This window comes from Nicotiana attenuata, unplaced genomic scaffold, assembly GCF_001879085.1.
Source record: "Nicotiana attenuata strain UT unplaced genomic scaffold, NIATTr2, whole genome shotgun sequence".
NCBI classification, from domain to species: Eukaryota; Viridiplantae; Streptophyta; class Magnoliopsida; order Solanales; family Solanaceae; genus Nicotiana; species Nicotiana attenuata.
Genome location: NW_017672265.1, coordinates 73,741 through 85,803, shown reverse-complemented (window position 1 = coordinate 85,803; position 12,063 = coordinate 73,741). Strand labels below are relative to the sequence as shown.

The 12,063-nt window shown below is 39.0% G+C and overlaps 1 protein-coding gene across 1 annotated transcript in view; it reads right to left on the bottom strand.

Annotated features, from left to right (window-relative positions):
• Positions 1 to 1,954, bottom strand: part of LOC109212525 (protease Do-like 9) — a 7,434-nt gene extending 5,480 nt beyond the window's left edge. Inside the window, exon 1 of the mRNA XM_019376178.1 lies at positions 1,197 to 1,954. Coding sequence (XP_019231723.1) covers positions 1,197 to 1,758 — 562 coding nt within the window. The 5' untranslated portion in view covers positions 1,759 to 1,954. The remainder of the gene's footprint in view (positions 1 to 1,196) is intronic.
• Between the last annotated feature and the right edge of the window lie 10,109 nt (positions 1,955 to 12,063).

Below are 12,063 nucleotides of genomic sequence, written 5' to 3'. Positions count from 1 at the left end.
CAATATATATATATATATATATATATATATATATATATATATATATATATATATATATATAACAGCTAAGAAAAATGAAGATTCAGGCCAACAAAAATTACCTAAGTTGTTCGGACTCGGGTACGGGCATCCGATACAGGCACGGATACGAGTGTTGGATTAGGCAAAATCTAAATTTTAAGATTCGGGGTGCGGATCCAGATATGGATACGGGTGGATTCGGCTAAAAAAATTCAAAATCATAAAAAATAGAGCTATAAGTCCGAACTTAGAACACCACCCCTTGAATTCTTGGTTTTTCTGGAACACAAAGTAGCAAATATGAGACAAAAGTACTACAACATTGAAGGTAAGCCATTTAGCAAGTCTTAGATCTGTTTTATTTTTAATTTTGAGAAATCAAAATCTCAATTCCCTTCAAATTTGTCGATGGACTCAGGTCAAAGTATCAGAAGTTCGTTGACCGAATCCGGGACGTATCCCGCTCTCGTTCCGTGTCGAGATGGGTGCGGCACCAAAAATGAAGAGTCCGTGCAACTTAGAAAATTACTACTCTCAATCCCAATTTATGTGATGGTGTTTTCTTTTAGCCTGTCCCAAAATGATATCTTTCTATACTTAAAGACAATTTAACTACAAACTTCTCATTTTACCTTTGATGAGATGATTTAAGCTACACAAATGTCTAAGACTTGTTTTAGACCACAAATTTCAAATATTCTTCTTTCTTTCGTAAACTTAGTGCCGTCAAACTTCAACACATAAATCAAGACGGGGAGTAAAAATTTAGTTTAAGTTTAATGCACTAACAATACAAAAATGATGTACACAATTAGGTCACTTGAATGTTAATTGCAGATAACTCTATTTAATAGCATTAATTGATAACATATCATAAAGGGTATAAGTTATATACACATTGGTGTAAAAAAATTACACTATCAGATCACCCAAAAGCACATGTACAGTTATACCTCCTTAAAATGTGGGATTTGTAATGTTAGTAAGACAAGTTACATGCTACCATAAAAAAGTGACCTAATGATGTAAAAATTCCTTATTCTTACGGTGCATATAACTTAAACTCTATAATAAATGGTAACTGAACTGCTATCACACATTAAATAACACTAATAATGTATAGAAAACATAACATTGTCAGTGTATATAAATCTCGTAAAAGTTATGGAACATACCAATATCACACTCAGTTCCAATAGAGAGTACAGTAGCTAGGTATTTTGTATCAGAGCCACGTTTCTTGAGCTTAACTTGAGTATGATGCTCCACAGAGTGAGCATTTGTGAGCACTCTTTTTCCACTAATTATGAAACCACTACTACTAGAGCTGTATTGTCTCTTCCTCTGCCACGGAAGCGAGAAATTCGGATCCGTGTGCACGCAGAACACTTTCACCACCGCATCCATCGACGGTGCCGCCTTCGCCGCTGCGGTAGCCAACTCCGCGACATGCCTCAAGTCGCCACTCAATACTGTGGCGGTGAGTTCGCCGTGGTTGTGGTCGGGGAACCGATGGCCTCGTCTCTCCGGTGACGCCGCAATATCCCTGTCAACTACTTCTTCGACTTTCCTCAGGCGGCCACGGCCGCGGCGATGAGTTTGTGTGTCGCCGTTGGTGGCGGTCTCGACAGGGTTTGCAGAAACTAAGCCTTCGTCTATGGCTGTTTCGGCGCCGCCGCCGGAGTCCGACACCGCATTTTTAGGTTTTCGGCCTCTTTTCCTCTTTAAGTCTACCATTGAAACGAAAAAGGAACGTTCTTCGAAAATGTCAAAGAAGTAAAAAGCACGAAATCGGAGTGCTTCACTTAGAAAGAGTAAACTCAGTATTCTTTTGAGAGAAAAGTTTCAAAATGGAAATGAAAAAGGAGCCATTTTAGCTGGCTGCTGCTTTTTGAGTTTTGAGTTACTGAGAAGAAGCTGCTATAAGGCTCCCACTTTGCCCGCTCAAATTTTGTCCTTTAATTGGGTTTTGTAAAAATTTGCAGCCCAGATAGATTTTAGCCCACTGCCATAAAATCAGCCCAATTCCTTATTTGAAGATGAAGTTGAAAAAGAGTGTCCATTAGAATGTGAATAGAAGAAAATAATCCCATAAATATCTAATAAGTATGTTTTATTTATAAATCTCTTGTATTATATTTTTTCAACCTTTCTGTAAAAAGGGTCATATAACTAAAAAATATTTGTAATAGTTATAAACCGATTTTCTGCGAGCTGGTAATATAATACTTCATCCGCCCCACTTTGTTTGACAATATTTCGTTTTTGAAAATGATACATATCTACATTTTTTTAATAATACGATAAATCCGCCGAAAAATAGCGAAGTACATGAATTCTCTATCTCTTTTCTTTGCTGAGAGAGAGAACAAACTCTCGATATACAGGCATATCTCGTTGAATATAAAAATTTATAATATATTTAAAATCATAATTTCTTTATGGGGCAGAATGTTGGCCAATAAAGAACTCTCATGTACAGAAGATGAAGGTGGCCGAAATGAGGATATTGAGATGGATGTGGGGGCATACCAGGTTAGATAGAATTAGAAATAAAGTTATTCGGGACAAGTGGTTGTGGCCCCTATGGAGGATAAGATGCGGGAGACGAGACTTAGATGGTTCGGGCATGTTAAGAGGAGAGGCACTAATACTCCGGTGGGGAGGTGTTAGAGGCTGGCGTTGGAGGGCCAACGAAGAGGTAGAAGTAGGCCGAAGAAATATTGGGAGAGGTGATTGGGCGAGATATAACCATGGATAGGAAGGCGTGAAGGTTGAGAATAAAGGTAGAGGGTTAGGTAGCCGAGTGTTGTCGTTGTTTATAACAGTAGCTTTGATACATCACTTAGTGTCCTTCTTGTATGCCTATATTGTTGTTATTACTTGTTGCGGTCTTGTTTCAGTTTCTGAATGCATTACTTAGTGTTAGTTTTGTATTTTCGCTTCGGTTGTCAAATTGGTTTGCTTGTTATTTCCCCTTCGCTTTTTCCTTCATGAGCCGAGGGTCTACAGGAAACAGCCTCTATACCTTTCTAAAGACGGGGGTAAGGTCGGCGTACACTCTAGCCTTCCTAGACCCCACTTGTGGGACTACACTAGTGTTTACCCGTAGAACGGTACAGTTAAATTTATACGTGGTTTATAGACAAGTGAATTAACTTGATCCCAAGATGATGAATAAATTATATAGAAATGTAATACTTAGCCTTGATATGGAGATAAAATAGTAGAAATCGTATTTCCGGGAGCAGGGCTTCCGGGGACAATAATAATTATATAAATGAGCAAGAAGATAAAATTATATTGAGCTTTGAACAAAGTGTAGCATATGTTTGTCAGATTATTCCTCAGTTACAATGATGGTGGAGCTCACTATTTATAATTCTACCTAGGGAACAAGGTCCTAGGATCAAGCCCCTCTTAAGTGACTATTATAAGGGCCATTGAAGAATGTGTAATGGTAGGCGGTAAATGTCCTATTCTCTGTAACGGACCATGTACTTAATGCTATAGAATATTCTTCATTAAATGCTACCAGGCGATAGGCATTTACTTCGCCTTTATGAATATTGTTCTCTCCGATAACAAGCGAGATCATTGCCCTCAGGCCCGACTGTCTTCTGTCTCTGGCTCCACGTGTCACTTTCTCATGTGAACATTAAATATGAACATATTTTACTCCCATGCAGATAGTCACCCTGCTTTCCGTTGGCATAACTTTGTGTCACCGGGAAGTTGGTAGAGATCCCTTTTTTAGTGGGAAATTCTCTGACCCCCTTTAAAAAATTTCTGACAGGTGATTAGACACACGTCTCTCCGCATTTAATTCCCTGAACACGCGTCATCCCATGATTTAACATCACTTTTGCCGGCTAACGAGGTAATTATGGCCACGATTTTAACCGCCTATTCCTTTACTTACACGCATCAAACTTCTTCATTTACACTTCATAATTCTCCAAACTTTCTCAAACTCTCTTTACTCAACTCGTACTTTTTCTTCAACCTTTCTTTAACCTTCTTCTTTAGAGAAACCCTTCCTTCCTTTTTGATAAAAACGGCTTCTTCTTCCAGAAACCCTAGTTCTTCAAAAAATAAAGGTAAAGCTGATGATGCTACTCCTCCTACGGTGAGTACCATCATCCCAAGAAGTCTTGTCATAACTAAAGACTTCGAAGAGAAGTATCCTTTCGCTAACCCTCGTACGTGGGCCGTTGCCATGTACCCTTCTTCCATCCGCCCTTCCAGTATCCCTGTTGTGAAGGAAGACTGCCATTGCCAAGATTTAGACATTATCGCTCCTGATCTGGCGGAGCGGATAACCTTACCCAAGAAGGTTTTTACGTATTTTTATACGTATTCTTTCACTTTGGGGTCGTTCTCTTTAAATGGGGAGCTTGACTCCGTCATCGTGGAGTTCTGTATCTACTACTAGGTATGACTGGCACAAGTAAGTCCTTCTCTGTAGAGGATAGTCGCTTGTCATCGGCGTCTATGCCAGAAGACGGGAGAGGAGATAACCCTAGCTCGATTAATGAACCTTTATTCCCCCAAGATTTTTCGCGGGGGAATGATAAGTTTCAGCAAACGTAGTCACCATGCTCTGCTAGCCAGCATGGATGATGACAACGACCGTGGATGGATAGAATGGTTTGTTGTAGTACTGGGGACATCATTCCGGCCACAGGTTCATCCTTTCTAGAATTGTGGAATCGTACTCGTAAGTTCATCATTTATTTATTCTTCTCGCTAAAGATCATCCCATGTCATTATTGTTTCTCCTTCGTTAACTTATTTCAGCAACTCAGTGAGTTCCGCTGAGGGTCGAAGGCTTGGACCAGTGAGTCTAAAAGATTTTGGATGTTATTACGCCCGAGACCCGTACGTGGAAAGAACTAGCCCTTAAATATGGGTGAAAGGCCAAAAATCATGGTAAGTTGGATTTATCTTGTTTTTACCTTTCGTATAGAGAAGTTGATTAACCTTTCTCTCCTGTTGAATTTAGGTCTACCCCAGTGCTCAATTGTCGTCCCCGAGGAGGACGTTTTGGCTAGTCGTTCTGACGCAGCGAGGCTACTGCAGGAGGCTATTACCCGAACAGGTGTCTCCAGGCCTGCTTCTAGTGCAAGTTCTTCTTCTCGGAGTCCCGGTCGGAGAACAAAAAACCAAAAATGAGACATTCCTCGCGGCCGGGGGAAAAAATAAAAAGGCAAAGAGTGTCGCGCCCGAGTCGTCTTCGGATGTTGTGGTGATGAGCCCCGCGCCCGAGCCGGCCATTGACACCATGGTGATCGAAGATGATGGATAAGCCAGTGATGAGGGGTCTTCTCTACATAGAAGAAGACGACCTTCCTTAGCTCAACAGAATGCTCAATCTATTGAGTTAGTTACACCAACCAAGGACGATACCTCGGCACTCTAGGGGGAGTATGATATAGTGGAAAATGCTAACTCCCGTTTCCGAATTCCAGTCACCATGCCCGGTACCGTGAGGCTGAGTACTGGATCCCTACCGTCTTTGGTTGATGAGCAACCAACAACCAACACTGCATTTGCCGCAGCTGCTTCGCCATCAATTTCATCTCCTTCGCCACCAACAATTGCTACATCATCTCCACCGGCTGCATTTGCCCGAGAGGATGATGTCTCTCTTCCCCAGTCCCCAGTTCATGGGAACCTAGGGCAAAATTATGTTGCCTCCTCAGAAGATCCCCAAATGAGGAGGATTGTTACCCTCTCGATTTCTACCGGATGCCATCCGCTGTCCCGGTTTGTGGAACTTGCAAACTAACTGAAGCCTTTAGCTTTAGAAAAAGATAGAGATAAAATACAAACCCTCTCGGGAGAGTGTTTGTTGAATAAGCCATGCACAACACAGCGGCGGTATAGTCTTTATTTCCTCTATCGTTTATTCTATCTTTGTTATAGCATTTTGAATTTGTATCTTTGTTTTACAGGCCAACTTCCTTGCTTCCGAGGGCCTTCAAAGGCTGATTCGTGATAACGAGGAAATTACCTCCGAGCGGGATCAACTTTTGGCCAAGTGAGACCAAACTATTACTCGCCTCTCACAACTAGAACCACGAGCCGCTGAGGCCGTTGAGTTGGAGGCCTGGTTGTAGCAAAGTGAGCAAGAAGTAGTGACTCTTAGCCAAGAGTTTGCCCCGTTAAGGGCACAATTTGAAGAAACTAAGGCCAAATGGGTTGAGATCCATAATGCTCTTCTTGTTGCTTCCGATCGCGAGGCTGCCACTGCAGAAAGATTGAATAATTTGGAGGCAGCCTTAAACTCCAAAGCTGAAGAAGTTACTACTGCCGAGGCGAAGTACGCCCGATTAGAGGAGAAGCATAAGAGGACCATCGAGCATAATAGAGTTTTTAGCTCCACTGTTCGCGAGCTTGACGTCAACCTCCGGTCCACCAGATCCGCGTAGGATAACATTTCTTCCAAGGTCGACTGACTTAAAGAAGAACTCCAGCGCCTAGCGGATTCCCTCATTGTTGAAAAAACATATGCTATGTATAGCATGAGGAGAAAAACCTTGGAAGAGGCCAAATCGGGTGTCATTGACTTTGAGGCCGAAATCGCTAAGGCCCCTGAGCTTGAGTCAACTGCCAAAAGGGGTTTTCCGGCCCGACCTGATGTTACCGACTCTTGTGGTTCCGGTTCCAAGTTCTCGGGAACTGAAGAAGAACCGGAAGGTGATGATGCTGAAGGCCAAAATGATGAAGGCCAAGGTATTGAGCCGACGGCGGATCCTCCTACTTCCCCTGGGGGTGCAGATGATTCTCTTCCTCCGGGTTCCGGAGATGCAGTAGCTTAGTTTTTGTTTTCTTTTCTTCCTCATATTTTTGTATTTGTGCTGTTTGGCACGTTTATTGTGAATAGAAGCATTATTCCCCCAAGTTTTCTTCGTTCAAGTATCATGCAAGTTTTTCTCTTCGCGTACTTTTCGTTTAAGTATTTGTGCAACTTTTTCTCTTTGCGTACTTTTCGCTTAAGTGTTCTCGTAAAGTTTTCCGCACTGAGATATGCAAGGCTTTAGGTGTATTTTCCCCGGTAGTATTTGGATTCCAGGCATAGATTCTTCCGAAATTAACCCTTTAACATGAGGGTTTCATAAGAGAGGGCCCCCTTATGTTTACGGTGCTCTTGAAGAGGACGTCTCCTATTCATTATGGCACTAGCATTTGAAGTACTTGTTACATTCAAATAATAAAATCAATTCATTGTTCAGACAAGAAACGAGATAAAAATAAAAGGACTTTACTTTATTCCTTCCATTTTCAAAAGTACATAACCATTCGTTGTGCTAAAAAGAAATTGCCATTTCTTGTGGCTAACTTGTACAACTTGTTTCTACGGGGCTATCCACGCAGTCGTTGACGAGCTTGAAACACACACTAAAATATGCTCGCTAGTCAAATGTAGTAAGTTTTAATACCGTATCCACAGGGATTGGAGTTAAATAATATTATTGTAGTTTGTAGTTATATTGCTATCCAAGATGATCAACAATTTAGAGTTTTGTGTTTAATACTAAAATTAACTAAGAATCTAAACTATTGGCTAATGACAATCGACGAAAGTAGTAAGCAAAGGAACTTATCAATTGGGAGAAGGTAGGGTTGATAAGATAGGTGCAAGACAAATGTTTGGGAATTAACTCTAGATAATTCACTTCTAATGTTCAAGTGAGTCTCTCGAATTTACTTGGTTATTAGTTAAATTGATTAGTAGAAACTCCCCTCTCGATTAAGTCTCAACCTCACAAGATGAACCAATTCTAAGTACGTGAAGATATGCAAGAATTTGTAGCGGATTGGTCTTTAGGAGAAGCTCTTTTGATTATCCTCCTAACTTAGTTTAATCAACAACTCAATTAGCCTCTTTTGATTAGTAAGAAGAATTAATGACTTCACCCAACACAATATAAAGCAACAATATCACAAGTTATGCCTCTCTCGATTACATGAATTGGTGAATATAGAAGCAACGAGTAAAACATCCAAAAACGATTCAATACATAAAAACTAAAGTTAATTATCCACAACAAGTATCACTTCACCAAATCCATCAAACCCTAAAGAGAACTACTCCATGGATATGGAGTAATTTATCATAACAATGTTTAAGTTAAAGAAAAACATAAACAATCCAAACCCTTGCCTTGAGTTGAGATTGAATGATGGATTCCTTTTGCTCTTGCTTCTCCCACTTCTCCTTAGCCTCCTTAGGTCGTAGATATGTCAAAGTCCCAAAAATATCGTTTTTCCATGTATATATACCAAGTAGGGTCGGTCCCAAACGAAAACACCTTCTCCTACGCGAAATAGGACACTTTTTCGGATTTGGACGTGCGCGGCCGCGCATTTTTCTCCCTGTTCTGCCTCCAATGCGCGACCAGTGCACGGCCGTGCACGTGGGTGGCGATCTGTTGGGAATTTGGGAAAATGTAAAATATGTAAGTTGTAGACCTTTTAGATATCTTACCAACGATATTTTGTGGAGCCCAAACGGATTTCTGAGGGAAAAGTTATGTGTATTTTACTGGACACTGCGCAGTATGTCTACTCGATTCTTCGTTTCGTTCTTAAAGTGCACTATCATCCGTTGATCCCCGAACACGATCCCGACTTAATTCCTTGGGATTTTACTCAGACTTCAAAGCTCCAGAATAGCTTGAATTCATTCCACAACATCTACATAGCTACAAGGCATAAACACACAATTAGTACAAAACACTAGCGATTAAAGCTCTAACTCAATTAAAGTGCAGTAAATTAGAGTGCAATAAGCGACTAAACACGAGATTATAGCCTACCATCAACACCCCACACTTAAACCATTGCTCTTCCTCGAGCAATCAAACTACACTTCATTAATATACGACCTTATTAAACAACTCTCTTAACTCATTACACCAAGAATAATTAAAATAGACTAAGCATAAAAGTGTAACATCATCACCTCAAGAATTGACTCACAAGCACCACGCATTATTCACAACTTACTCTAACATTGAGGTCAACGACATTACCTTTCCTTCATGAATCAAGTGCCCTCACACAACAATAGAGAGTACTTCCACACACAATAAATGTTAAAGACAATTAGGAACTCAAAATAGAAAAAATTCACTCACTCTCGGAAACAACATTCATATGCCACAAAAGATGAACCGTAGGCTTGCCCGTAGTGTACTACTCTACTAATTGAGGTCGCTAAGTCAAGGATCAAGTAGGACTTTAATTGGTTGTAATATAGGCTGCGGGACGGGTATGATACATTTAGATATAAGAGTGACTACACCTCCCTAAGCACTTTTAATACATGCACTTTAACATTCAAAACCCCACACTTATGTCAAACCATACTCCACCTTAACATCAATATGCATTAACTCCCTTCTTCTTTATGCACAATTACATCAAGATTTACCACTATCAATGAATATTTTACACACCAATACAACTTTTTTTTCTTTCTTTTCTTATTCAATTCAAGTGGCTCTTACTTTTTTAAAACAGTGCACCTTTCTCTTTATTTCAATAGTTCCACTCAAAAGCCAAACCAACCACCCCACACTTCATCTTTTACAAAGTTCATAACAAATTCAAGTGCTCAAGAAAGGTACAAGGTTCAAATAGATTGTCAATTCAAACAAATGGGTAAGACTTGTAATGTGGTTGCCAAACAAACATGATTACAGGCTCAAAGAGGTTAACTACGATACATAACAATTAGGTGGGTAATTGCATATAACTGGCTCAACAAAGAAACGCCTATATCACTTCCTAGGCTGAACAAAACTACCATTTCACTTTGTAAGCACACGAGGCAAGTTCTAGACATCAAATGCAATGCACAAAATATACAAAATTCTCATACACACATGTCACATGACTCACTCAGGATTGGACTATCAAGACACTCTAGTCAAAGCAGCTAAGCAACGTCAAGATCATACAAATTAAGGTGCTTATGCAAGAGTCAAAAATTGAGCTTAAGCGTCACAACTAAAGTACTCACTATTCTCAAGGCATAATGAAGTCAAGAGATATTTCTTTCAATTCAAATCACAGCACTGTTACATCCCATGTTTTTGTATGTGAAAGTACACCAGTAAATTGATGGAAGCACGAAAATGAGATGTTACATCCCGCATTTTCATACGTTAAAGTTTTGCCGTAATTTAATCGACGTACGTTCGGGAATGAGATTATTTTGGGATTATAAGTATTATGATATTTCAAACAAGTGATAAGTAAATTCGTGAAGGTGAGAGGGTAAGAGAATCGAATAAAATGAGTTTCGTCGAAGTTTGACATTTTGGGATAAAATACGGTCCAAGCTATAATGCACCGTGTTTATGGACTAGTGCCATACAAGGTACCACATGACCATGATAGTAAGGTGTATAAGGTATGTTAAAAGTGAGTAGTATTTTACGTAATTTGAGATAATTCTTAAATATGTGGGTAATTGGTTAATTATTGGATAATGGGAGATTACCTAGTTAATTAAGGAATTGTTCGGTGATTAATTAAAGAAGTTGGATAAGATTAGACCCCCCCACACGTGGCAGCAAGCCACGCCAATATATATGACTCTTAAGTCATTAGTGATTATGCGGCAAGGCTAAGGATTAAGGGTATGTGATTAAGCCACCACATAAAGTGGGGCCCACATCCATATGTAAGATATCTCAAACTTAAGAGTCTTATCACGTTGCTTTGAGTCATTCTAATATGCATCTGCATATATCACATAAGCAATGTAAGATCTTCAAGAATTCAAAGTAACGTGAGATTTTGCAATTATAAGGGAGTACGGTGCAATCTTTCTCAAGAATATCATACTAATTTTTCCCTACTTCGATCCGCCGTTACATGTTTTATCGCAATTGACGTATGTTAGAGGGATTGTCAATAGAATCGGCTCAGGTATTATTAAGGCTATCCCTTCTTTCCTTTTGGCATGATCCATACGATACAAACGAAACGAGCAAATGCATAACTTCCATAAATGACTCTATTCATAGAAATGCTAGAGATGCTTACGTTCTTGATTCCCGTATGTCCAATTATTCTATCATCTATTCATGGGTCTCAAGAAATACATAAGTTGAAAAAGTTTACTTCATGATATTACTCAAAGGCATAATGGTCTTATGATATTCCAAGAGATTTTATAGACGTACTTCTCATGCATTGCATTCATTTATGCATGTACATTGACCCATGACTAGATGGCTATATACGCATATATATATATGGAAAAAGGTTACGGCGTTATATACACACCACCACCTGATCATCTGGTATACGTTGATGATTTGCCCACAGTGGCCGAGATGATATGATGGGATGCCCTCAGAGGCTTGATGATGTTAAGAACGCATATACCTATACATGGTATGACATTTTATACGCATATGCATGACATTATAAGTATTAAATGATTCACAGGGCTATTCAAACTTATATGTCGAGTCTTTTACTCCATGTTTCTCTCATGTCTATTATTTAATGATTTTCATTCCTTACATAATCGGTACATTATTTGTACTGACGTCCCTTTTGCCTGGAGACGTTGTGTTTCATGCCCGTTGTTGATACCCAATTTTTTCCTCACATATTTTTAATATATATATATATATATATATATATATATATATATATATATATATATATATATATACTTTCAAAATAGTGCATATGCAGTTATAAGCATGCATAAGTATTTTTACAATTTTTTTTAATAATTTTAAAGGCTCCAAATCAATTTATTTCTACCTTTTTATTATATAAATATTCAATAATTATCCTTCATGATTCTTTGTGATTATCTAACCATCTAAATTCATTATTTATGGAGCATAGTGTTTGAATATTTTTCGTGAGTTTTTGTAATCACATTTGCATTTTTTAAAGCTAAATCGCACATCTTTGCAATAATAGGCCATGTGTGTGCATAATTACCTTATTTCTCAAGAAAATGACATTTTTTATATAATATTAAATAAGTATTTTAAATCA